The following is a 24,567-nucleotide window of genomic DNA, read 5'->3' on the forward strand; positions in this document are numbered from 1 at the left end:
GTAATTGGGAGATGCGGGTATGCACCTTTGAGAATTATAATACTATAAGAGAGTGGGCGTGTAAAGTGTAATATGTTGGACACAGTCGACCAAATTTGGAGCCAAAAGGTGTGTACATAAGGGCAAGAATACAGAATATGTTGTAGGGCAGCCTGAGGTGCAGAACAGGTCCAACAATCATGGGTTTTAGTAAGTCTGGCTCTGTATAATTTCCATGGGGTCCGCATCGCTCTGTGCATGATAAAAAAGGATGTTTGTGTCAAACTAGAAGAAAGGGATTGTTGAATTCGTGGACCCTTGGGCCGACTAGGACAATTGGTGGCTCACTGAGGAGATACCCAGTGGGTGTCGAAGCCGGGAGGTGGCACAGACAGGAGACCAAAGGATCTTCACCACTGGAGACCCGAGGTCCCCCCAGGAGGAGCCTGTGAGGACCCGGGCCGCTTGGACTTACGAGTGGTCTCCTGTGAGGCAGTATCCAGGGAATGGAGACGAAGAGCTGGAGCCAGGAGGCCAACTGGAACTTCACCACTGGAAGCCCGTGGTCCCCCCGAGAGGAGCTCGTGAGGACCCGAGCCACTTGGACTAGGTGAGGCCTCCTGGACGAAGCCGAAGTCGGAAGCCAAAGGATGAAGCGGAATCAGAAGTCTGTGGACGGAAGCTGGAGTCGAGAGCCAGGAGTCAGAAGCTGAAGACAGAAGCCAGAGGATCTGAAGCAGCAACTAGCAACTCTTACCAGCATGAACCTCGTTGCAAGGCAAGGGAGACGGGTGTCCAGCAGGGTTATATACCTGCAGCATCTGACGTCATCCTGAGAGGTGGAGGCGTCCTTTCCCGCTCTGGGCCCTTTAAATGTCTGGGCCTTGTGCGCGCGCGCCTAGGGGCGGAGCCTGAAGAGACGTCGGCGGGGTCTCCCCTGCAGAGGGTACGCCGCGCCGGAGGCTGCATGCCCGACCAGGCCTCAGCAACGCTGCCGCTGCCGTAGCTATCCAGAGGTAGGTGGGGGGCTGGCCCGCAGACCTCCGCGGGTCGGGCCCGTAACAGGGATATGCATATGGAAACATTCCATACATGATTCCAAACCTCTGTAGAGGGTGATTCCTTCAAATCAGAGGACCATAGGCTGTGTAAAGATTTTAAAGGAGCTGTCAGAGATAAACATTTAATATGTTTGTACATATGGGATGCTACATGTCCCTTAGGACCACATTCCAAATATAGGTCTAAGAAGTATGGAGATTTGGTAGGGAAGAGAGTATGCTCTTTTAAGGACTGGAGAGTGTTATGAAGTTGTAACCAGGCATAAAATTGTGTTCGGGGCAAGGTAAACTGTTCCTGCAGTAATGTAAAAGAGTGAAAGGTGTTATGCTGGAATACAGATGTCACAGTCCAAATATTTCTAGTTTGCCAAATCGGCCAGTTGAGGAGCTGGTTCCCAATACGGATTAAGGAATTCCGCCACAAAGGGGCCCATTTAGACGATCACCATGTGTAAGTTAAGGGCGATCTTAAAGTTTCTAGTTCCAATAAAGCTCTATGTAGTGAGCTCAGTATCGGATAGGCAGCATGTTTGGGTTGTAAGGATATGCCCGGAAATATTTCTAAAGGGTATGGAAAAAGCAGACTGCGTTCTAAGGATAGCCATCTAGGAGGATCTATTTGAAGTTCAGGTAAGGCAAAGTAGTGGTATCCCTGTTGCAAGATGAAAGCCTGGTGGTATGTATAGAAGTCAGGGAAATTCACTCCCCCATCTTGTTTGCTAGCTTTTAACTTCTTCAACGCAATTTTAGGAGTTTTCAGATTCCAGAGAAACACAATGAGAAGTCAATCCACATGCGCATAAAAATGTTTGGAAAAAAATGGGGAGCATTGACAATATATATGTGATTTTTGGGGCTAATACCATTTTTATAGTGTCTAACCTATCCCACCAGGTAAGATGTAGCAGAGACCATTTAAGAGTAGCGTGTTTCACCTGTTGCAAAATCGATTCTTCGGCATATGTGATAGTGTCTGTTGGACATGTTTAAAAGTATACACCCAAATATTTGAGTCCTTTAGGAACTTTTTGTATCTGAAATTGGGAAATGTTTACCATGGAACTGAGAGGGAGGAGTTCTGTCTTGTGTTCTGCATACGCTGATGATGTGCTTCTTTTTCTTTCAAACCCTGACTCTTCTCTCCCCGATCTTTTTAATCTCATCTCATTGTACACTACCCTTTCTGGTTATAACCAGAAAGGGTAGTGTACAATGAGATGAGATGAGATGAGATTAAAAAGATCGGGGAGAGAAGAGTCAGGGTTTGAAAGAAAAAGAAGCACATCATCAGCGTATGCAGACAATTTAAATGTATATGATACAATTGTTATTCCTGAAATAGAAGAGTCATTACATATGGCCAATAGTAGTGGTTCCAATGCCAGGTTAAAAAGGAGTGGGGAAAGAGGACAACCTTATCGTGTGCCTCTAAACAGAGGAAAAGGTGGGGAAGACCGATTATTTATATATAAAAATTCGGACGGAGAGAGATAGATATGCTGTATCCAAGAGAGGAAGGTGGAGCCAATGCCATGACACTGTAAAACGTGAAATAAAAAAGACCATTCAATGCAGTCAAAGGCTTTCTCAGCATCCAGTGCTATAGCTACTGCAGGAGAGTCAGCCAAAAACATAAAATGATGTATATACAAAAAGAGGCGGGAGTTGGATATCAACCTGTTTTTAATAAAACCAGATTGGTCAGGGTGAATGAGAGATGGCATGATACAGGATAATCAAGTGGCTAAAATCTTTGCAGGAATCTTGTAATCTGTGTTAAGCAGAGATATGGGCCAATAATTTGCAATATTGGAATCATCTCTGCCTGGTTTAGGAATCACTACTACACAAGCTTCTGTGAAAGCCGAGGAAGCTTCAGGGTGTGAAAGAAGAGAAGAGTAATATTCCTGAAGATGTGGTACAAGTTCCTGTTTAAAAGCTTGATAAAAGCCCATGGTGTATCCATCTGAGCCGGGAGCTTTCCCTGTAGAGAGAGAAGAAATCGCCACTGCAATTTCAGACTTGGTAATTGGATAATTGAGTTGGAGGTTTTGAGTTTCAGAAACAGTGAGTTTGGGTAAGGTGGCCAAAAACAGCAAATTGCATCTGCTGATTGTGAAGCTTCAGATTGATAGAGGGAAGCATAAAAGTCTCGGAAGGCTTGCAGTATTTATGCATCAGTATGCAACATTTTGCCTGAAGAGGAGGAGATTTTAACAATCCTTTTTTTTTCCTGGTTTTTCTTGAGTAAAGAGGATAATAAATGTCCGCACTTGTTGTTCTCTGCATAATAAAGGGTTTTAGTCCGAATGAGGGATAATTTCACTTGAGAGCTTAACAGCTGGTTATATTGAAACTGCGCCTTGATTAAGCATTGAAGGAAGAGAGGTAGGAGAATGAATATGAGAAGCTTCAAGGGCGGCAACAGTTTGGTGAAGAGTGTGTAATTCTGCCTTCAGGAATTTCTTCAAGCGTATAGAGTAGCTAAGTATTTCGCCTCGGATCGTAGCTTTAAAGACTGCCTATAATTTAGAAAAATTTGGCCAATCACAACACACCAGCATTACATACAACCAATAAGAGGGCATGAATGAAAAATACTGTATTTTTCATTGGCCAAATTTTTGGTGCCATTTTCTGGTACCTTTAAATGCTGAGATCTGCCTGCTCTGCCCGCTCTTCTTGTGAATTAAATGTACGCACAGAGTTGGAAAGGGATGTGTCTTATGAATTTTAAAGGAATGTTGTTTAATATTTGATCTATTCATTACTGGTTCCCTTTATTACCGTGTTTATAATTTCTTTATGTTATAGTTGATAGAGATGTGAATCGTTTTCCATATCGTCTTAACGATAGAAATCGTGTGGCAGGAGAAGAAAATCGTGTTTGGCACGATTATTTCGTTGAAAAATCGTTAAAAATTGTTTTTTCCGATTAGTGCGCACTAACTCCCCGTTAGTGCGCACTAACTCGATTTAGTGCACACTAACTGAAAATGATACAAATAGACACTTTCCAGGTCACTGAAGGTCAGTTAGGAATGAATATGTGTTCCTATTGGCTGGCAGCCCTCTTATCTATTGATGTTACCAAGGTTACCACTGAGGTGATGGTTGGGGGGATGGGAAATGGAACTGGAAACTCATGAACACCAGCAGAAAATGAAACAAAGTGTTCACACTTCCCAGGTCAGTAAAGGTCACTTAGGAATGAATATGTATTCCTATTGGCTGGCTGTGCTCTTATCTATTGATGTTACCAAGGTTACCACTGAGGTAATGGTTGGGGGGATGTGAAATGGAAACAGTTGGAAGCTTGACATGTGATGATCAGCACTCACGTGACTAGAACTTGTTTGTTTATTATTTTTGTTAGCAGACACGTGCATGTTGAATTTGCCAATCACTGTGCATTTTAGAAAGGTGGTCCTGGCTGGAACTGTACACAGTTCAAATATATGTAATTGATTGTTGGTAAGTGTATTTTTTAAGTAGCCACACTGGCACAAGTATGTTTACTTTTCCTCCTACTTAACTCACTAGCTCAGCTTTGTAAGAAGGGCTTCTCTGCTTGAGTGAGGGTCAGGCAGCTCCCCCCTGTCTGTGAAGCCAGCCTCTCACTAGTAATGCAGGGAGGGAGCTGTCTCAGACTTCACCATCCTCCCCCCCCCCCTCACCCACACACCATTCACTAGCTGGGACATGGGGGAAGTCAGGAGTGAGGGTCAGGCAGCTCCCCCCTGTCTGTGAAGCCAGCCTCTCACTAGTAATGCAGGGAGGGAGCTGTCTCAGACTTCACCATCCTCCTCCCCCCCCCCTCACCCACACACCATTCACTAGCTGGGACATGGGGGAAGTCAGGAGTGAGGGTCAGGCAGCTCCCCCCTGTCTGTGAAGCCAGCCTCTCACAAGTAATGCAGGGAGGGAGCTGTCTCAGACTTCACCATCCTCCCCCCCCCCCCCTCACCCACACACCATTCACTAGCTGGGACATGGGGGAAGTCAGGAGTGAGGGTCAGGCAGCTCCCCCCTGTCTGTGAAGCCAGCCTCTCACTAGTAATGCAGGGAGGGAGCTGTCTCAGACTTCACCATCCTCCTCCCCCCCCCCCCCTCACCCACACACCATTCACTAGCTGGGACATGGGGGAAGTCAGGAGTGAGGGTCAGGCAGCTCCCCCCTGTGTGTGAAGCCAGCCTCTCACTAGTAATGCAGGGAGGGAGCTGTCTCAGACTTCACCATCCTCCTCCCCCCCTCACCCACACACCATTCACTAGCTGGGACATGGGGGAAGTCAGGAGTGAGGGTCAGGCAGCTCCCCCCTGTCTGTGAAGCCAGCCTCTCACTAGTAATGCAGGGAGGGAGCTGTCTCAGACTTCACCATCCTCCTCCCCCCCTCACCCACACACCATTCACTAGCTGGGACATGGGGGAAGTCAGGAGTGAGGGTCAGGCAGCTCCCCCCTGACTGTGAAGCCAGCCTCTCACTAGTAATGCAGGGAGGGAGCTGTCTCAGACTTCACCATCCTCCCCCCCCCCCCCTCACCCACACACCATTCACTAGCTGGGACATGGGGGAAGTCAGGAGTGAGGGTCAGGCAGCTCCCCCCTGTCTGTGAAGCCAGCCTCTCACTAGTAATGCAGGGAGGGAGCTGTCTCAGACTTCACCATCCTCCCCCCCCCCCCCCTCACCCACACACCATTCACTAGCTGGGACATGGGGGAAGTCAGGAGTGAGGGTCAGGCAGCTCCCCCTGTCTGTAAAGCCAGCCTCTCACTAGTAATGCAGGGAGGGAGCTGTCTCAGACTGGTATCAGGGTTAGGGCACTGTGTGCAGGAAGATCACAACACTCCTGGTATTAATAGGGATAGGGCACTGTAAGAGATGACTGTAGTAGATTGAATAAAGATCTGATGTTTCTGCTCTCCTCACACCAAACAAAAACAACACACAAGCAGAGAAGCCCTTCTTACAAAGCTGAGCTAGTGAGTTAAGTAGGAGGAAAAGTAAACATACTTGTGCCAGTGTGGCTACTTAAAAAATACACTTACCAACAATCAATTACATATATTTGAACTGTGTACAGTTCCAGCCAAGACCACCTTTCTAAAATGCACAGTGATTGGCAAATTCAACATGCACTAGCATTTCAGGTGCCTGCTAACAAAAATAATAAACAAACAAGTTCTAGTCACGTGAGTGCTGATCATTACATTACTTTTTTGTCAAGCTTCCAACTGTTTCCATTTCACATCCCCCCAACCATTACCTCAGTGTTAGCCTTGGTAACATCAATAGATAAGAGCACAGCCAGCCAATAGGAATACATACATACATATTCATTCCTAAGTGACCTTTACTGACCTGGGAAGTGTGAACACTTTGTTTCATTTTCTGTTGGTGTTCGTTAGTTTCCAGTTCCATTTCCCATCCCCCCAACCATCACCTCAGTGGTAACCTTGGTAACATCAATAGATAAGAGGGCAGCCAGCCAATAGGAACACATATTCATTCCTAACTGACCTTCAGTGACCTGGAAAGTGTTTATTTGTATCATTTTCAGTTAGTGCGCACCAAATCGAGTTAGTGCGCACTAACGGGGAGTTAGTGCGCACTAACTCCCGTTAGTGCGCACTAACACGATTTAACGATTTTTAACGATAAATCTTTAGAATTTCTATTGTATCGTGTTCTATAACGATTTAAGACGATATTAACATTATCGGATGATAATTTTAATCGTTGAAAAACGATTCACATCCCTAATAGTTGATGAACTCTGTGTCAAATTGTCTGTCTCTCCCGACGCAGCCGGGTTTGGCGAAACATGGGTCTGTGTCGGGGGACCCTGTTTAAAGTTTGTGCTCTTCTAAGCAATGGAGTTGCCGATGATAAAATAAAAAGAATATCTTTCACAAAATTATTTTGAAGTCGTGGGGACTCATTGAACTTTCTGCATCTCCTTTGATGTTGGTATTGAATATTTGGAGTGCAGCTCCCTGCTCCTGCATTGTGTTGCAGATATGAGAATTGGACATATTTTCACTGCTTGGATCCTGGGAGTCATACTGTAAGAGGATTGCGGAAATGAGTAGAAAGTATGGTCCAGTCCAGTGGGATTGAGCAATCTCCAGGGATCTGAAAGACCAAATGTATTGATTAAATGTCGCAGCATTATCATGGAGTTGGAGATAGTTGATTTGGCTGATGATTTCTTGTCCAAGATCGGATCCAGCGGTTGGTTGAAATCACCTCCTATAATGCATTGAGAGGAGTCTGTACATAACAGCGGGGCAAAGGTAGAATGAAAGAAATGTGGATCATCTTGGTTTGGGGCGTGTAGGTTGAGAACTGTGATCTTCTCGTCATGTAAGGAAATTTGAAGGAAGTTCCATTGGCCGTCAATGTCAGCAGATTGGTGTAATACCTGCGCCCCTAGTTGCTTATGTAGTAAGATAGCCGTGCCACGCTTCTTCTGGGTCGCTGGACTAAAAAAAACTTGACCGACCCATTACTGTTGCAATTTCAGTGATTCAGAAGCTGTCAAGTGAGTCTCTTGGAGCACAGCAATGTCCACTTGTAGAGTCTGCAAATAAGTCAGGACTTTCCTTCGCTTGATGGGATGAGAGAAGCCATTAACATTTAGCGATACTAGTGTAAGTGTAGAGGGAATGTTAGCCATAAGATTTGCCAGAGAAATAATGAGTCTTGCAAACAGACCTCAGCAGTAAGCACAGGGTGGGGAACAAAGAGAAGCCAAAGAGAGAGCCAAGAAGGAAAAAAGAATAAAAAGCAAAGTGGGAGAAGGAAGAGATATCAGAAGTATGCATCATTTAATGCGACTTAGAGTTAGTAGAAGAAGGTAGGAATCCCTATTACACCAGGACCAGTCAGAGTAACACGATCGGTCGAGGAAAAAATAAAGAGCCTCAAGGCGAACAATAAGGCTCCTGACTCTCATCTCCCTTGAAACAAACAGAAGTTAGTGTTGGATTATATAATGAAAACAACACTGGGTAAGCAGATGAGCGGTCTGTATCTGAGCCAAGATGTTCAATCCAACTAAATAGGAAAACAAATAGAAAAGTTACATTATCCTTCATGTGAAATGTGTGAAATAGAGATCAACATAGAAATTTCAGTAGCTCCGATCTCCGGATGGATAAGAGTGAGCAAACAAGAAAAAGAGACGGATCAATCAAGTGACCATTTCAGAGGTGCCTCCCAAAGTGAGAATAAAATCCTCCGCTTCTTTTGGCTTTTGGAATAGTTTAGTTTGATTGTTGCAGGTAATTTTCAGTTGAGCCGGGTATTGTATTCCATATCGGGCCCCTAGAGCTTGCAGCCGAGGCTTTAGCGCCAGAAACGCCTTCCGTCTCTCCACTGTAGATTTAGCAAGGTCTGGAACAAAAAGTATAGTGTTGCTCTGATAATGAATCGGAGCTTTACTGCGTGCTGCTGCTAGGATATTCAAGACCTGAGGATATCGCAATATTTTGAGAACTATCGGGTGAGGATATTTTGGAGTCCGGGGGAGCCTTGAGGGAACTCTTATGTGCCCGTTCGATTTCAAAGGACTGATCGAAGGTAAATTTAAGACTAGAAGGGATTAATTTAGTCACAAAATCGAAAACATTCGTACCCTCTCCTCCCTCCGGGATGCCCAAAATTCTTATATTATTCCTCCAATTCCTGTTGGAGAGATCTTCCATATCCTGTTGAAGTTTCTCAATGTCTTTGGTTAGGCGCGGCAATGGCACAGTAGCAACCAGCAAGGAGGAGGTCTGAGTCTCCATATCGTCTAATCTCGCTTGAAAATTAGACATCTGGTTTGACATCGATTGGAGATCACTTCAGATTGCAGCGGTAGCGTCTATATTAAGTTGAATAAGTTCTTTTAGCTGCTTAAGCTCCGTCAGAACTAAGTCAGCCGATGCCATTGATTTGGGAAGCGGGGCCTTGTCAGGCGTCTGAGGATCTTGCTTTGCTCGTTTGGTGTTGGCCGAAGCCGCAAATGCCACTTCAATTTTCCCAGCTTTAGCAGCAGCCATTCTTACTGAAGGATAATTAAATTCTGAACTATTCACATCCGCAAAATGTTGTTTTTTGTATATTTGAGGAGAAGGTCTCGTGGAGCTAAGAGATCAGGCGGCCATCTTGTCACTGCTCAAGAGTGCCCCTCCAGGACACAGTTTCATTTTGTTCGGGTAGTGCCGATACCAAGCACTGCCCAGATAAAGGTACCGGGGTTCGTCTGACTGGATAAATAGTAGTTCTGGAGTTGCTTGGGTAGCTTTGCCCAGATATATTCAGCAGCACTTTTAGCTGGATAAGGGCCACTGAATATCCATATAAAAGTTCCCAAGTAATTTACTCAGTTAGTAGGTTTTTGAATGTGACCAAATTTTCCCCTGGTTGTCAGAAGCATTAAATTTGGGGAACAAAATAGGGCAGACAGTAGCTATTCTATTTTATAAGTCTCAATGAATTGTGAAGGGAGATTTTTCCTCTCCTTTTAATTAATTTTCATACCATTTGTAAATAAAAGCCCATAAAGTTCAGGTGGTAAAGCAACATTAATAGCTTTTTAATTTCAAAATACAAGACAGTGATTTTCTCATTGCTAAGATTATAGTGCTGTTTTGTAAGCATGGTTTCAGTAATAACAATAGAACTATGACCTCATTGTTGGCATTAACACAATATAAATGGGCCCCTATATGTTTCTTCCTTTCTCTCAAATATCTCTTTAGTAGTACTAACAATCCTGAGACTACCCATACTGCTATTTCCATTGTTGCTAGTTTTATTGTACAGTGATAATCACCCCCCTATAGTAAGACCAAGCTGTATATTCATTTCATCTATCAAATATCTAACATTATGGAGATAATTTTAAGATTTCTGTGCAGGTAGACATGGGGGGATCATTTTTCAAATCGCGTTAGGACCTTATTATGGGCATTAGAGCCTAACGCACATGATTAACATCAAAACGCTTGCGATGAATAATGCATCGAGAGATGTGTATGCAAATTTGAAAAATGTAGTCAAGTGGGAGGAGTTTGGGAGGAGTAAATGAAAATTAGGGGTGCTTAATGTTGCGTGCAGTAACATAACACATGCTATCGTGGGATTTAACACCGGAAATAACTACACCTTTTATCCTGGCGTTATTGCTACAATTGCTCATTCAAAACTACCTGTGTGAATGTCTCTAATATGTGAGTAAAAGTACCTGTGTTGCTGACATAAGCAGGTACTTTTACCTGTGTAGACAGTAGGTACTAATAAAAATGACATAACCGTCATTAGCATTGCACCCCCCCCCCCCCCACACACACACACACACACTTCTTCATTTGCCAAACTAAAGATGAATACACAGAATAATTATTTGGAAAACAATAGGGCCACAGCTTTATTAAAATATAACAAGCATTACAATCAGATGATGGGTTACAATATCAAATAATGCCACCAACATCGAGCTATAACCTTCCCCTCCAGCCCCCAGCTCAGCCAAACATTTCATTATAACTTAGATACAATGTCTACCAGCTGGAAATCATGTCCCATCAAGGGCTACTAGCCTCAGTGTAAGTCCACTGCCAAACTCGGCCACCCATCTAGTTGGTGATCACCTAGCCATGAATAGGCAAATGTACTAAGCGGCTCACATCTACGAATATCCTATAACCTAGTATCGGAGACTCAGTGTATGCAAATCTTTCTTATGCATATTCATTGTGGCAATCCTGAAAACCCGACTGGCTAGATGTGCCTGCAGGAGATGATTAGGAAATATTGCTATAACCTGTGGTATTACAATGCTGAAAGGTAAATTTAATAAATTGCTGTATTCCAGACAATCTAGTACTCCACAATAGTGACACATGTAGAGATGAGTGCACTTGGCTACAGCTCTCAAATAGACTTGACATGGTCTTAAGCCAATATCTAGTGGCTGGAATGATTAAACTTCACCTTAGCTGTGATAACCCCAAGCCAGCCAAATACTTTTATCTCAAAATCAACTCAAAAGAAATATTCGGGTGGGGGGCGGGACCACCACCAGCCACTGCCCAGTAAGTCTCGGCGGACAACTGTCCACTAAAACAAATTGACACAGTCTCCCTACCCTTAATGCACCATCTAGGCCTGCATGATTCACTGTGCAAATTGTGCACTTGCACAGGGCAGCAGCTCCAAGGGGGCAAAATCACACAACTGAGCCTGTCCATGAAATCTAAGCAGTGCAGAACCTGGCTTATCCTCTCCACTCCTCACTGCACCCCTCTCTGGCTGTCAGGAGTAACACTTAACACAATGTTAACTTCCTGGAATAAGGCACAAGATCTACGGGATTAATGTGATTTGTATCATAGGGCATGTGTGTGTGTATATATGTATGCCTGTGGGTGTGTGCGAGTGGGTGACTTCCTGTCTGGGTAGATGGGTAACTGCTTGCGTGTGTTTTGAAGGGGGTGAGAGGCTGTGTGGGGGTGGGAGACCTTGTGTGTGTCAGTGGGAGGGTGAGAGCCTGTGTGTGTCTGTGGGGAGGTGAGAGCCTGTGTGGGAGTGTGTATGTGGTAGAGGTGTTTTGGAGGGTTACTTTCTGCTGCTCCAAAGTTCTGCTGCCTGAGGTCGCCACCTCACCCTGCCTCATGATAAATCCATCCCTGGACTCTTGACAGGACAATTTGTAAATGCATAAAATATTTTTAAAAATGAATGCAGGAGAAACAATGCATAGCAGTAAAATATAAGTACAGACTATAGGAAGGACAGGGATCTGGCTCCCTTTCGCTTTCCTCTCCTTCTGTCCCTCTCTCCCTTGCAGGTCTGTCTCTCTTTCCTTTCAGATTCAAATTTTAGGAAACTTTCTGGTCTGACAATTTGTCCAGGAACTGCCAAAACGATGCATAAGGTGATTACAAAGAAAAGTACATAGCAGCGACAGGAAGAGTAAGACAACATTACAGGGTCCAAAAAGGACAACGACAAGGCCAATTCTCAGGTTCTGGTGCGTACTCGCCTCTCCTCCTTTCTGTCTCTACTCCCCCTCCCTCTGCCAATCTCGCTCTCCCTGCTATTATCCCCCTCCCCACTTCCACTACCAAGAGCTTTTTCTTCTTTGCACTGCATCAGCCCTAAGCTTGGAATAAGAAGCAGAGAAAGTGCAGCTCTGATCCGCAGCCATCCCGGAGAGAAAGGCTGGGAGCTTCCAAATGCCCGAAGCCAAGCAGCTGCCCCTCCCCACCCTGGAGCTCCTCTCCCTTCCTCCCCAAACTTGCGCTCTGTCCCTGGCAGCCCCGATCACAGCGGACTTGTTCGGCAGAGTGGCTGGGCTAGCGGTATGATCTCCTGCTGCCTCCAGAGCACCTCCCAGCCCTCAGGATTGGTGGCACCTGCTGCCCCCAGGTGGGCCAGCGAACCTCGCAGAAGAGGCTTATAAGCGGCCTCATAGACAGCACGTGACGTATGTAAAGGCTCGGATCGGGCAGGGGTCTGTTTTATCCCTGCCCGATCCGATGTTTGACTTTGGAGATAGGGTGAGGCAGTGGTTGTGGAAGAGGTGTTTTTCAGGGCACTTTTTGTCACACCAAAGTTCTGCCGCCTGAGGCCACCGCCTCACTCAGCCTCATGATAGAACCGCCCCTGAGTACTGCTCTGAACGTAGTCCTTCATAGTCTGCCCAGAAGTGTATGTGAGAGGGTCTCTTCATATTGCAATATAAGTGGAATAAATCAGATGTTGTCATACTAAGCCCTAGTGCTCAAAATTATTATTTCTAGCTCTGTGGTGGAAGCATTCTATCTTTGTTCAGTATTAATGTATCTTGCAGGTCTTTGATGTCATGAATTCCTACGACCTCGGTTGTTCCATTGGCGGGGGAGCAAATACTTTTGGAGTTTTCACTGATGCTGGCCTGGCATTTGTTACAAATACAATGACATCAGCTATGCGAGAGGGTAAGAAAAGCACATCTTCTTAGTTTTCTGTAAAGGCTGTAAAGGCTGTAAAGGCTGAAATTTCACGGTTTTCACACATTTTTCTGAAAAAAAGACCTGTGTGTAAAAAATTTGCAAGTTCATTGCATCACAGGGAATAAACCTTCAAGTGTAATCTGCTATGTGTGAAATTTAATTTAAAATCATATTGCATATGGTTGGGAATCATTGGGGGAGGTGTTAATGTCATAATTTGATGTATTGGCTAATTCATTTAGTTAAATGTTTCATTACTTTATCAGTTGATCTTCAATACACATTCTTTTAAAATAAAAAAACCAAACAAAACAAATCATGAGCTGCTGGATTGCAAAAACATGCAAAGCAGCTCATTATTTATGATTTTCTAGAAAACCGATGTGCAAAAACACCTTCATCTGCTTTTTGCAACAAAAGATGAGCCTCAGTAGGGTATAGTTATCTGTTTTCCAGCCATCCCAGGAGTAAAGTTCTGGGCAAAAGATCTCTACCCATCTCATTTGCATGGCTGGGAAACTTTTTTTAAAAAGGGAAGCTCTCCGCAGAATTTTCCTTTAAAAACTGGACCCACAAAGTCCACGGGTACGATGATACCAAACACATTTTCAGCTGTTATTTGTACGGATTGGGTTCACAGGGAAAAGCATGCATGGAGATTTGAAAATCTAATCTCCCAGACCAAGCCCTGCCTCCAGGAACACCCCATTTCCCTGGCTCACAGTATGTGTATTTTTACCTGCGGAAGGCCTGGGCAGTTTTCCGGAAGCCCATTTTATGTGGATAAGCATTTGTTTACCCATGCAAAAGTCTTTAGAAAAAAGACCTCATTAAGGTTTACGTTTCACCAGCGTGCATTAGAAAGAGTGAAGGAGTATTACTACTGTGCAGGTCTCTGAGAACCCCCACCTTGCTCACTGTAACGAATTTAGGAGATCTCATATACAAAAGGTCATTGTAAAATAAAGACATTTCAAAATAGGTCTACCAAAATGGTTCAAGGCCTGCACTATAAGCCATGCAAAAAGTTGTTTGTTTTTTTTAATATAATTCAATTTTTTATTGAACCACATAGCATATTACAAGCAAAAGTAGTTGTAGATTTCCAGAAACGCCAAACACAGAAGAACAAAGAGTACATGGTTCAACATTTTTTAAAAAGCCCTCCCATCCCTACATCCCTCCCCCATTACCTCACAGTCCCCACCACTCCCACTCCCTTACACCCCATGCTTCTTAAGATTTAAGGTGCTAAAGATGTACACTGATGAACAGAATGGGTGGGCTTGGTTGCATGAGCAGAGATATCATTAAGAGGAAAAAGAAGGTAATACATTTGCCACTAGTGAGGCCGGCACCTTCACTACTGTGTGCTGTTCTGTAAGGATGTTGAGAGGACAGAAGTAGTTCAGAGAAGAGCTCCTAAAGTGTTTCAAGTACTGCGACACAAACCCAACAGTGAAAGGCTTAAAACCCCTCAAAATGTGCATTGTACTCATGGGGTTTCTCTGAAATTGCAGCTGGCAACATACAGATTGGTATAATGCACCCAAATACATTTGCACCTACTTTGCTTTCCTGACCTTTCTCTGCCCTGTGCGCATACTTTTTCCACAGATTGGGGGATAGGGTGGGGGGGGGGGATTTTCTATAGGGCTCTTTATTTCAGTGCTATTTAGCAAGGCACCAAATAGCATCACTATCAGCTGTTTACCCAGCTCCGACACAACGCCTGTATTTTAGCACCAGCCCAACGAGGCACAGACCCCTGTCCTCCAGTGCTCCATAGCTTCTTAGATACAGAGGGAAAATAATTTCAGTCCCTAGCTAACTATTGCTTTTGTTGCAATTTATTACTTTTTATATTGTGATGTTCTTCCAAAATTTTTCTAATGGAAAATAAAAGCATAAAAATGTTGGAACTTAAGATGTCTTCATCTGCTCTTCTAGACTATGTTTGTCAAGAAAGCTTTTCCGGAAGATCAAAAAGATCAGCGGACTTTCACCAGACAGTAATAAACATTGGTACGACCTTATATTTTTCACTAGTTGTATCCATGACAATGAAAGCTAAAGGTGTATTGTGTTAGAAATGAGAGGTTTAACACAAAATGTTTTCAACTGGCAGAATTAACAATATTCTTTCCTTGTGCTATTTTGACCATTCATGTGCGTTACCATGTGGCCCAGTATACAGAATGTGCCTGTGACTTGCTGTCTTTTTCTAAATAATGATAAACACAGTCTCAAGACCTGAAAAAAAAACTTAAGGAGGCCGATGGTCCAAGCATGATCAATGCTATTTAGCTGGATAAGTGTAAATTATGCGGCTAAGTAGCAGCTACTGAACCTGCGCTTACATTCAGCGGCCTCTGCTTAGACACATAAGTCACTTATACAGCTAAAAAGTTAACCGCATAACTTGTGGGTATGTAGTGAGCAGATCAGAGCAGAGTGAGTTAGCCGTATAAGTTATGCGGCTAAGTTAGATATCCCATAGAACAGGTCTAAACTTAGTTGGTTATAATTTATACAGCTTAGAGCGGATATGTAAGCGTATATTCAGTGGCTTAGCCATGTCGCTGAATATACCTTGTAACTTAGCAGGATAAGTGATTTCCGACTATTAGGGTCATTTATCAAATTGCGTTATGGTGTTTTTGCATGTGTTAACGCGTTTTCACTTGCGAAAAAGGCCTTAATGCGTGCAAAAATGCCTTAATGCATGCGATAAGCAACACCATAACGCATAGTGCAATGCAAATTTTTAAAAGGGGATGGGCTGGGGAGGAGTTTGGGGTGGGATTTCCAAAAATGTGGTCTGGCTTTGTAGTGTGAAGCCATAACACACAAAATTGCTGAAAATAACTACACCTTTTTCAATTGTGTTAAGCTGTGTGATATGCCCATGATGCAATTTGTGACTTTTTGGAAAACTCTGTTTTGGACATTTTTAGGCTGGGGGAGGGACAGAGATGGGAGAGGAAAGGGAGAGAGAGAGAGAGAGAGCGAGCACCTCTGGGGTGGCATCATAGTAAGCAGCCATATATGCTACTATAGGAGACCCACCTAGTAAGTTGAGGTTTAGGTAGTAATGTAGGGGTTAGGGGCAGTTTTACATGCGGAGTGAGACGTACGAACAGAACAGTACACTCTTGTGAAGATTTGATGTCCTTAGGAGTGAGAAAACTCACACAAAGATGAGATTTGTACAATGTTCTCTCGCCCTAGCTTGATGGACTCTCTACCTTCATCGGCATATAAAAGTGGTCCCTACTCCCTAGCCCCTACACTATTTCGTAAACATCACCTCGACTTACTAGGTGGGCCTCCTATAGAGATATAAATAGCTTACTACTACAAGAGCCTTATAGATAGTCAATCTCTCTCTCTCTCTCTCTCTCTGCAGTAATACCTGTGCTGATGTAGCACACATTGCAATAATTAGGAATTAACGCACCCCTTTTCTACCACATGCAATATTTACAGCAATTTGATAAATCCAGCTATAAGTTGCTTAAGCTTTCCATATTGACCTCTCTGAGACAAAAAAAAGAGTGAGAATAAAATAAAACATTCCTAAGAACACGCCATACTGGGTCAGACCAAGGGTCCATCAAGCCCAGCATCCTGTTTCCAACAGTGGCCAATCCAGGCCATAAGAACCTGGCAAGTACCCAAACACTAAGTCTATTCCATGCTACTGTTGCCAGTAATAGCAGTGGCTATTTTCTGTCAACGTAATTAATAGCAATTCCTAATTCGCTTATGCTTCTTTTTCTTTTACACCATAAGCTTGATTGAATATGGGGTGGATTTTCAAAAGTTTAAAAAATGGTCAGCTGGGGGAGAGGGGGGGGGGTTAGATTGGGGGAAGAAGTTAAGCAGGTAGTGCTAATTTTCAGCACTATCCAACTAATTTGGCTGGGGAAACCTGGGTATTGCAAGCGCAGGCCTAGATCTGTCTGGCTACCCTCTATCCTTCCCAAATTGTAATTTAAAAAAAAAAAAGTGTCTCCCTCCCTCCTGACATAACAATCCCCCCCACCAATATACCATCCAGGACCCCGATCCACCCTCCTGCACATCCACCCAATATTTCAAAAAAACAGTCCTCCCTCCTGCCCTGCATTAAAAAAAATGTGCCCAGTGGCTTTCCTTCCTCTCAATCCCCTCTCCCTGCATTCAAAATAAACTCTCTAGTGGATGCCCTCTTTCCCTCCCACTCCCCTCACAGAATTATTAAAATAACAATCTCCCTCCCGCCCCACCCCTTTCACCTCTAGCATTATTTTAAAATAATCTCCTTGATCCCTCCTCCCCATCTCCCTTCCTCCTGTTGCATTATTAAAAAAATATATTTTCTCTAATCTCCTCTCCTGAATCTCCCTCCCTCCCTCCCTTCAGTGAACAGAAGTAGCCCCTGGAGATGCCTCTTCCCGCCAGAAGACCCCCCCCCCCCCCCAACCTCTCACACTGGTAGCAGGAAAGCCTGTTTCCCCCTACCATCTCAGTGTGGGGAGGTTTCAGGAGGCTTCTGGAGAGTGGAAAGGAGGTCTTGGGGGGGGGGGGGGGGAGAGAGGATCAGGGAGACTTTTTCTTAAATAATTCAATAAGTGGAAGGAGCAGAATTCAGGGAGTTTTCCTTTTTAATAATGCACTGGGTGGGAAAGTTAGGGGTGGGTGATCAGTGGTTCCCTGTTTTCTTGACAATTGTATTGGTGGAGAAAGGTGTGGCTGACTCCCGGGGAGGCCTTACCAGGATAGGGCTGATTTTCAGTGCTAACTTGTTATGTTTGGAGAGTCAGACTATCCTAAATCTAGTCGGTCATATGTTGACCGTCTAGATTTCACTGGATTTTCAACCCCAATCTTATCCGGTCAGCTGCAGCTGAAAATCTAATCAAAAGACAAGTGGTTAAATTTAACCGGTTATCTTGTCCACAGGTATTTCCAAAACTAGCCTAAGGCTTTTCCTCATTCTGTCTATGGGGGGAAAAAAAGCGTAATAAATTAGGCCCCATGTCTAGTTTGGTCATTCTCATCAAATCAATATTATTAGAATGTGTTGCAATAGTAATTTGATTTAGTGCTCACTAATTAAGGATGCCATATTAAGGCTACAATTAATAGATTTAAAATTAAATAAATACATTCAGTCATCTTAATTCATTAAATTATACTGGCATGTTTACAAATGAACCAAAAATAAGCATGCCTCATGAAAATATGTGCTCAGCAATTGTGGAATTGCCTTACTTATCTGTAAGATAAGACTCCATGAATCTGCATAATTTAAATCAACTCTTTTCGAGTGTGTTTTCTTTTTTAGAGCTGTACATATGAAAGTAATTACGAGACACCTTTCAGTCCCCCCTTCCCCCCTTTAACATTATATTGCTAACTGTGCTTTCTCATTTTAAATATAAAACTACAGTTTTATATACTCTTTTTAGATCTCTTTTTTATCTGACTAGATTATACCCGATAATTACTTATCCGGCTAAAATCTAGCCAGATAAGGGTCCCACTATTCAGAAAGTCAGCATTTAGCCGGATAACTTGTGAGTTATCCAGCTAAATGCCTTTGAATATTGGCCTCTGTGTGTTCTGATTATCCCAGTTAGTACAATTCTTTGTTAACCATTTAACTCTGTTTTATCAGCTAAGAAATACGAGGATGCTCAGACACGCAAATGTTGTTACGATGGAATGAAGTTAAACCCAATGAGGTTCTCCTGTGATAAGAGGCTAACAAAAGTTCGTGGAACAAACTTATGCAAAGAAGCTTTTAAGGACTGCTGTGAACGTATCGCAATTGTGCGCAAGAAGCTGAAGGAACAAAATACAGGACTGGCAAGAAGTAAGAAGCTGTACATGTGCAACATTGTCTGATTAATTACATTTTAGATTGTGCATGCCATATGTTTACCCATCAATATCCTATTCTCGCCTATCCCCTATCTTACCCTCTGAATTCTGCCCCTGACTCTTAGGGTTGCCCACTGACTCCCCAGGTCAACTGAACAGACTGATCCACTGCTGATTTTCCACACTGCATGCATGGACTTGTAGTTCTCCTTTTATTAGGGATATCAATGATACAATCAGAACTACAAATCCATGCATGCAATGGGACAAAGCCAGGATTGGATCAGTCTATTCTGTTAACCTGGGGGTCAGTTGGCAACCCTACTGGCTACCATCCCTTCAATGAAAAGACTACACACAAAAAATTCTCTCTCAATATTATATTGGATGAGAATAATCACAGCTTTATTTATTCCAAACAAGTATTTATTTATTTATTAATAAGATTAATCTTCCATCAATATTCAGCTTTTAACCCACTCTCAACTAGGGATGTGAATCGTTTTTTGACGATTTAAAATATCGTCCGATATATTTTAAATCGTCAAAAATCGTTAGGGCCACGATACAATACCAATTCCCCCGATTTATCGTCAAAAATCATAAATCGGGGGAAGGGGGAGGGCAGGAAAACTGGCACACTAAAACCCCCTAAAACCCACCCCCGACCCTTTAAATTAAATCCCCCACCCTCCCGAACCCCCCCCAAATGCCTTAAATTACCTGGGGGTCCAGCGGCGGTCCGGAACGGCAGCGGTCCGGAACGGCCTCCTGCAATTGAATCGTGTTGTCTTCAGCCGGCGCCATTTTTCAAAACGGCGGCGCAAAATGGCGGCGGCCATAGACCAACACGATTCGACTGCAGGAGGTCGTTCCGGACCCCCGCTGGACTTTTGGCAAGTCTTGTGGGGGTCAGGAGGCCCCCCCAAGCTGGCCAAAAGTCCCTGGGGGTCCAGCGGGGGTCCGGAAAACGATCTCCTGCCGCGAATCGTTTTCCGTATGGAAAATGGCGCCGGCAGGAGATCAACTGCAGGAGGTCGTTCCGCTGAACGGAGGTTCCGGACCTCCGTTCAGCGGGGGTCTGGAACCCCTGCTGAATGACCTCCTGCAGTCGATCTCCTGCCGGCGCCATTTTCCGTACGGAAAACGATTCGCGGCAGGAGATCGTTTTCCGGACCCCCGCTGGACCCCCAGGGACTTTTGGCCAGCTTGGGGGGGCCTCCTGACCCCCACAAGACTTGCCAAAAGTCCAGCGGGGGTCCGGAATGACCTCCTGCAGTCGAATCATGTTGGTCTATGGCCGCCGCCATTTTGCACCGCCATTTTGAAAAATGGCGCCGGCTGAAGACAACACGATTCAATTGCAGGAGGCCGTTCCGGACCGCCGCTGGACCCCCAGGTAATTTAAGGCATTTGGGGGTGGTTCGGGAGGGTGGGGGATTTAACTTAAAGGGTCGGGGGTGGGTTTTAGGGGGTTTTAGTGTGCCGGCTCACGATTTTCACGATACTCACGATACTTTAAACACCCAAACGGCAACAATACGATTCCCTCCCCCTCCCAGCCGAAATCGATCGTTAAGACGATCGAGGACACGATTCACATCTCTACTCTCAACTGGCAAAGGGGTACAGTGCTTGGACAAATCTAATCAGAAAATCACAGTCCTGGTCAAGTCTTCTCTCCTCACAACCAGAAAAAATACTTGTTTTGCTCTTTACTCCTTGTCTTTACACAGTATCAACTTAGGTCTAGCCGGACCCCCTTTTTCTTTCCATTCCCAAATTTTATGTACTCACAATCAGGTAGATTTTAAAAGGGCCACGTGTGCACCCATCTTGCCACACTATTTTATAACCTACCTGTGCATGTCTGCAGCTGTACACATATATCTTACACACACCACTTTCTTGGTAGGCACAGGAGTCCAGTAAACATCAGAGAGAAGAGAGAGAGAGAGAGAGAGACAGACTCTTTTTAAGGCTCAGTTTAATACTCTATATATGGACCATTGTAAGGGGGCACTTGGATTCGGGTAAGTTTTTGGGACGTGGGTTGGGGACTGTTGTTACAGACAAATTCAGAGGTATCCATTGTAAAACTGACATCATTAAAGCATTTTAGACCTTATAATTGATGAAAAGGAGTTGATTTGTACAATGCAGCTAGCAGACACTGCAGTATACAACTCAACTCTTCTCGTTAGAATTTTCATCACTTATAAGGTGAAAAATTCTTTATTGATGTCAATTTTACAATGAATGCCTCTGAATGTGTCTGTAACAACACCTCCCAACCCCAAGCCACCTCCTGAAAACTCACCCCGAATCAAAGTGCCCCCTTACAATGGTCGATATATAGAGTATCAGACTGAGTTGCTGTCTCTCTCGCCAGACTCCTGCTCCTACTGAAGAGCTGTAGCAAAGTGACGCGCATAACATACGCGTAGCAGCTGAGGAAAATTAGGAGTTACATGCGTCAGTGCTGGCCTCGCCTATGGAATGCCCAGCCCTGCCCCTTTTTGGCCTACTTTTTCTGGGTACTCATTGATGTATACGCGCCCTTCCCTGCTATTTAAAATTCACACGGCCCATTTATGCACGTATGTGACTGTTTTTGCATACGCAAGGCTTTTAAAAGCTACCTCGATATCCTGTGTCCTGGCCAGGTCAAGGAAAAAATCCCTCTGTTATGTAGACAGGATCCTCCAAGTCCTGCAGCTAGTTCTTGCTGGCACACTTTGTTTCCTGGTCCTAACAAATCCCCACAGCAGTTAAAGAATACTCTTTTATCGTTCTTTGAAACAGATTCACCAAAATCTTACTTTCTTCAGGCTTCCTGAGACTCTGGACAAGAATCTCTGCCCAAATTCCTAATTCCTCACCATTGTAACCCTGGGAGAGGATTACGGTTTCATCCTTTGTCTGTCCCTTCACTCTGGAACAGCTCCAGACCCAGGAGATTCAGGGTTTTTATAACCTACTCCTAAACTGAACCCATAGGGGCTGTGCCCCCACTGTCTGTCAAAAAGTTCATGTAATACCATCTGACCAAAAGATGACCTATATTTACTAAAACCGTCGCATATCTAATACTCAGGCCTATGTGATTTTCTTTAGGAGGAAAATTTTCACTTTGGGCACAGCATATCCTGTAAATATTATACCTTATACTTTGTGGCATAATTTGTGCCAGACTAAAATAAGGAACCTAGGTCAATATACTAATAAAGGCCCAAACCATTCCAGGCATCCTATATCTAAGATAGTAGAGCAGATTTTGTTCAAGTTTTTGTGCTGGTGAAGTGCAACCATAGGAGAGACCAGTAAAATTGTACTTATTCTGAATCATCCCACAACCATCAGGTAGGTTCCTGCTAAGTTTTTGATAGCTGTTTTTAAGACTTCTAGAAATATATCCAAACCAACATCTGACAGATGCACTCTGTCTAAAAAAAAAAAAAGCATGCAGTCCTTTGTCTCCTCAAAGCTTATTGTACATACTCCCAAAGCCTTAACAAAATCTTTCACTTGAGGTCTGATCTACTAAGGCTGTTCTCCCATTCTGTGACTATGGGTAAAATGCTTAGTAAATGAGGCCCTTGGTTATTTAACTTCTGCTTGCTTTTTTCTGTTCCCTTCTTGCACCTGACACCTCTCCATGCCAACATTGGGATGACATGGGACCAGGCTGATATAACAACTGGATAAATAGATTTCACCAAAGCCAAATCTTTTTTTCATTATGATGATTAAGTCTATATTTTTTTGTAAATTCTGGTTAGAATCAGACATCACATGGAATCTTAGTCAAAAATTAGCAACCTAAGCTTTTTTGATCATCTCAGCCATGGACATGGCACTAACCACAATTCATTATCACTCAACAAACCTCATTGCGGATCAAATTCCAGTTAGCTGCAATCTCAGTTGTGCATATTGTTTGAACCAGGGGGGTCAGTTAGATCTATTTCTTTTTTTCTATAAAGAAAGGTGCCAGTACTCATATGGAGGGCCATCCTTGGCTTGGGGGGATAAATTGTGGAAACTGACCCACTCCTTGCAATTTGCTGAAGGATTCAGTCACAACAAAAATATAATAAAGAGAAGAGGCAAAGTGTGTAATTAAATTATCTCGTCTCAGGCAAAATATCTTGATGTTTCTCCAAAGGTCTTGTGCTCGGTGGTCCATGGGGCGAGGCTGTGGACTGCCACGCTTACCTGCACTTCTGACGCTGTAGCAGACCCCCTGGACTGCAATGTGGCTGACCACCGCACTCCTGCAAGCCTAATGCGGCCTTTGGCAGGACTCTGCTGACCATGCTCCATCGCTCCCCACCCAACTAGTCTCCCACTGGTAGAGAGGGAAGACAGGCTCTTTAATAGTATAATACTCAGATTTAAATTAAAGAAAACAATTTAACAGTTTTATTTACCAAGAAAGTAGTGTAAATCAGCAATTCAAATTCTTGTGAACTTTTGAAAATAACATTTAGTCTTGGGCCTGATCCTAGAACAAGGCCCAGGTGATGGGACCTGGCCTTCGGGCCAGGTCCTGGTGTCAGGCCTGGTCCAGGCCAGGGCCCTGCATCAGGACCTGCCCTCTGGGTTGGTCACAGCATCTGGGCTAAATCTGGGCCGAGTCCCTGGCATGGGACTTGGCCTCCTATCCAGGTCATGGCATCGGGCCTGGTCTGGGCTATATTTTAGGCTGAAGCCCAAGCATTGGGACCTGGCCGCCAAGTCGGTTCACGACATTGGGCATTGGTCTGAGCTCTGGCCTAGGCTGAGGCCCAGGTGTCTGGAACCAGCCTCCAGGTCAGATCATGGCATTGGGACCCGGCTTCCGGGTCAGGTCAAGTCATGGTGTCGAGCTTGAGTCTGGGCCAGGGCCTTGGATTTTGGATCCAGCCTGCAGGTTGGGTCGCAGCGTCAGGCCTTAACCAAGGCCCTGGTGTCAGGACCTGGCCTGTGTCTGGGCTCTGGCCTAGGCAGATGCTCGGCATCGGACCTGGCCTCTGGGTTGGTTCATGGGTTCAGTCATGGGTCCAGGCTGAGGACCTGGCATCGAGACTTGGCCTCCAGGTCGGGTTGTGGCATCAGGGCCAGGCTTCCGGGTCAGGTCACAGTGTGGAGCCTGAGTCCAGGCTGAAGCCCTGGCATTGGGACCCGGCCTGCAGGTTAGGTCATGGCATCAGGCCTGATCCAAGATTCCAACATCATGATCCGGCCTGTCTGGGCTCTGCCCTAGGCAGAGGCCCTGGCATCAGGAACCAGCCTCCGGGTCAGTTTGCGGCATCGGGCATGGTACCGGGCCAAGGCCCCGCCATCGGGACCAGCCTCTGAGTTGGGTTGCTGCATGGGCCTGGGTCTGGGCTCCGACCTAGGCTGAGGCCCAGGTGTCTGGACCCGGCTTTCGGATCAGGTCATGGCATTGGGTCTGGGTCCAGGCCGAGGCTCCAGTATCAGGACGTGGCATTTGAGCTGATCATGGCATCGGGCCTAGGTCCGGGCTCTAGCCTAGGCTGAGGCCCTGGCATCAGGACCCTGCATCTGGGCCAGACTTCGGTATTGGACCTGGATCAGGCCGAGGCATCGGCCTTGAGTAGCCAAGGTCATGGAGACCTACTGTGCCCTCAGCCTACACAAGGCCGAGGCTTCAGCCTGGGC

The 24,567-nt window shown here is 44.7% G+C and overlaps 1 protein-coding gene across 1 annotated transcript in view; it reads left to right on the forward strand.

Moving 5' to 3' along the window:
* The window catches only part of LOC115092143 (complement C4-A-like), a 274,266-nt gene that overhangs the window by 77,069 nt on the left and 172,630 nt on the right, over window positions 1-24,567 (forward strand). Inside the window, exons 15-17 of the mRNA XM_029602749.1 lie at window positions 12,888-13,014; window positions 14,980-15,054; window positions 18,695-18,892. Of these exons, the coding sequence (XP_029458609.1) occupies window positions 12,888-13,014; window positions 14,980-15,054; window positions 18,695-18,892 (400 nt within the window). The remainder of the gene's footprint in view (window positions 1-12,887; window positions 13,015-14,979; window positions 15,055-18,694; window positions 18,893-24,567) is intronic.

Source organism: Rhinatrema bivittatum, chromosome 5 (genome assembly GCF_901001135.1).
Source record: "Rhinatrema bivittatum chromosome 5, aRhiBiv1.1, whole genome shotgun sequence".
NCBI lineage: Eukaryota > Metazoa > Chordata > Amphibia > Gymnophiona > Rhinatrematidae > Rhinatrema > Rhinatrema bivittatum.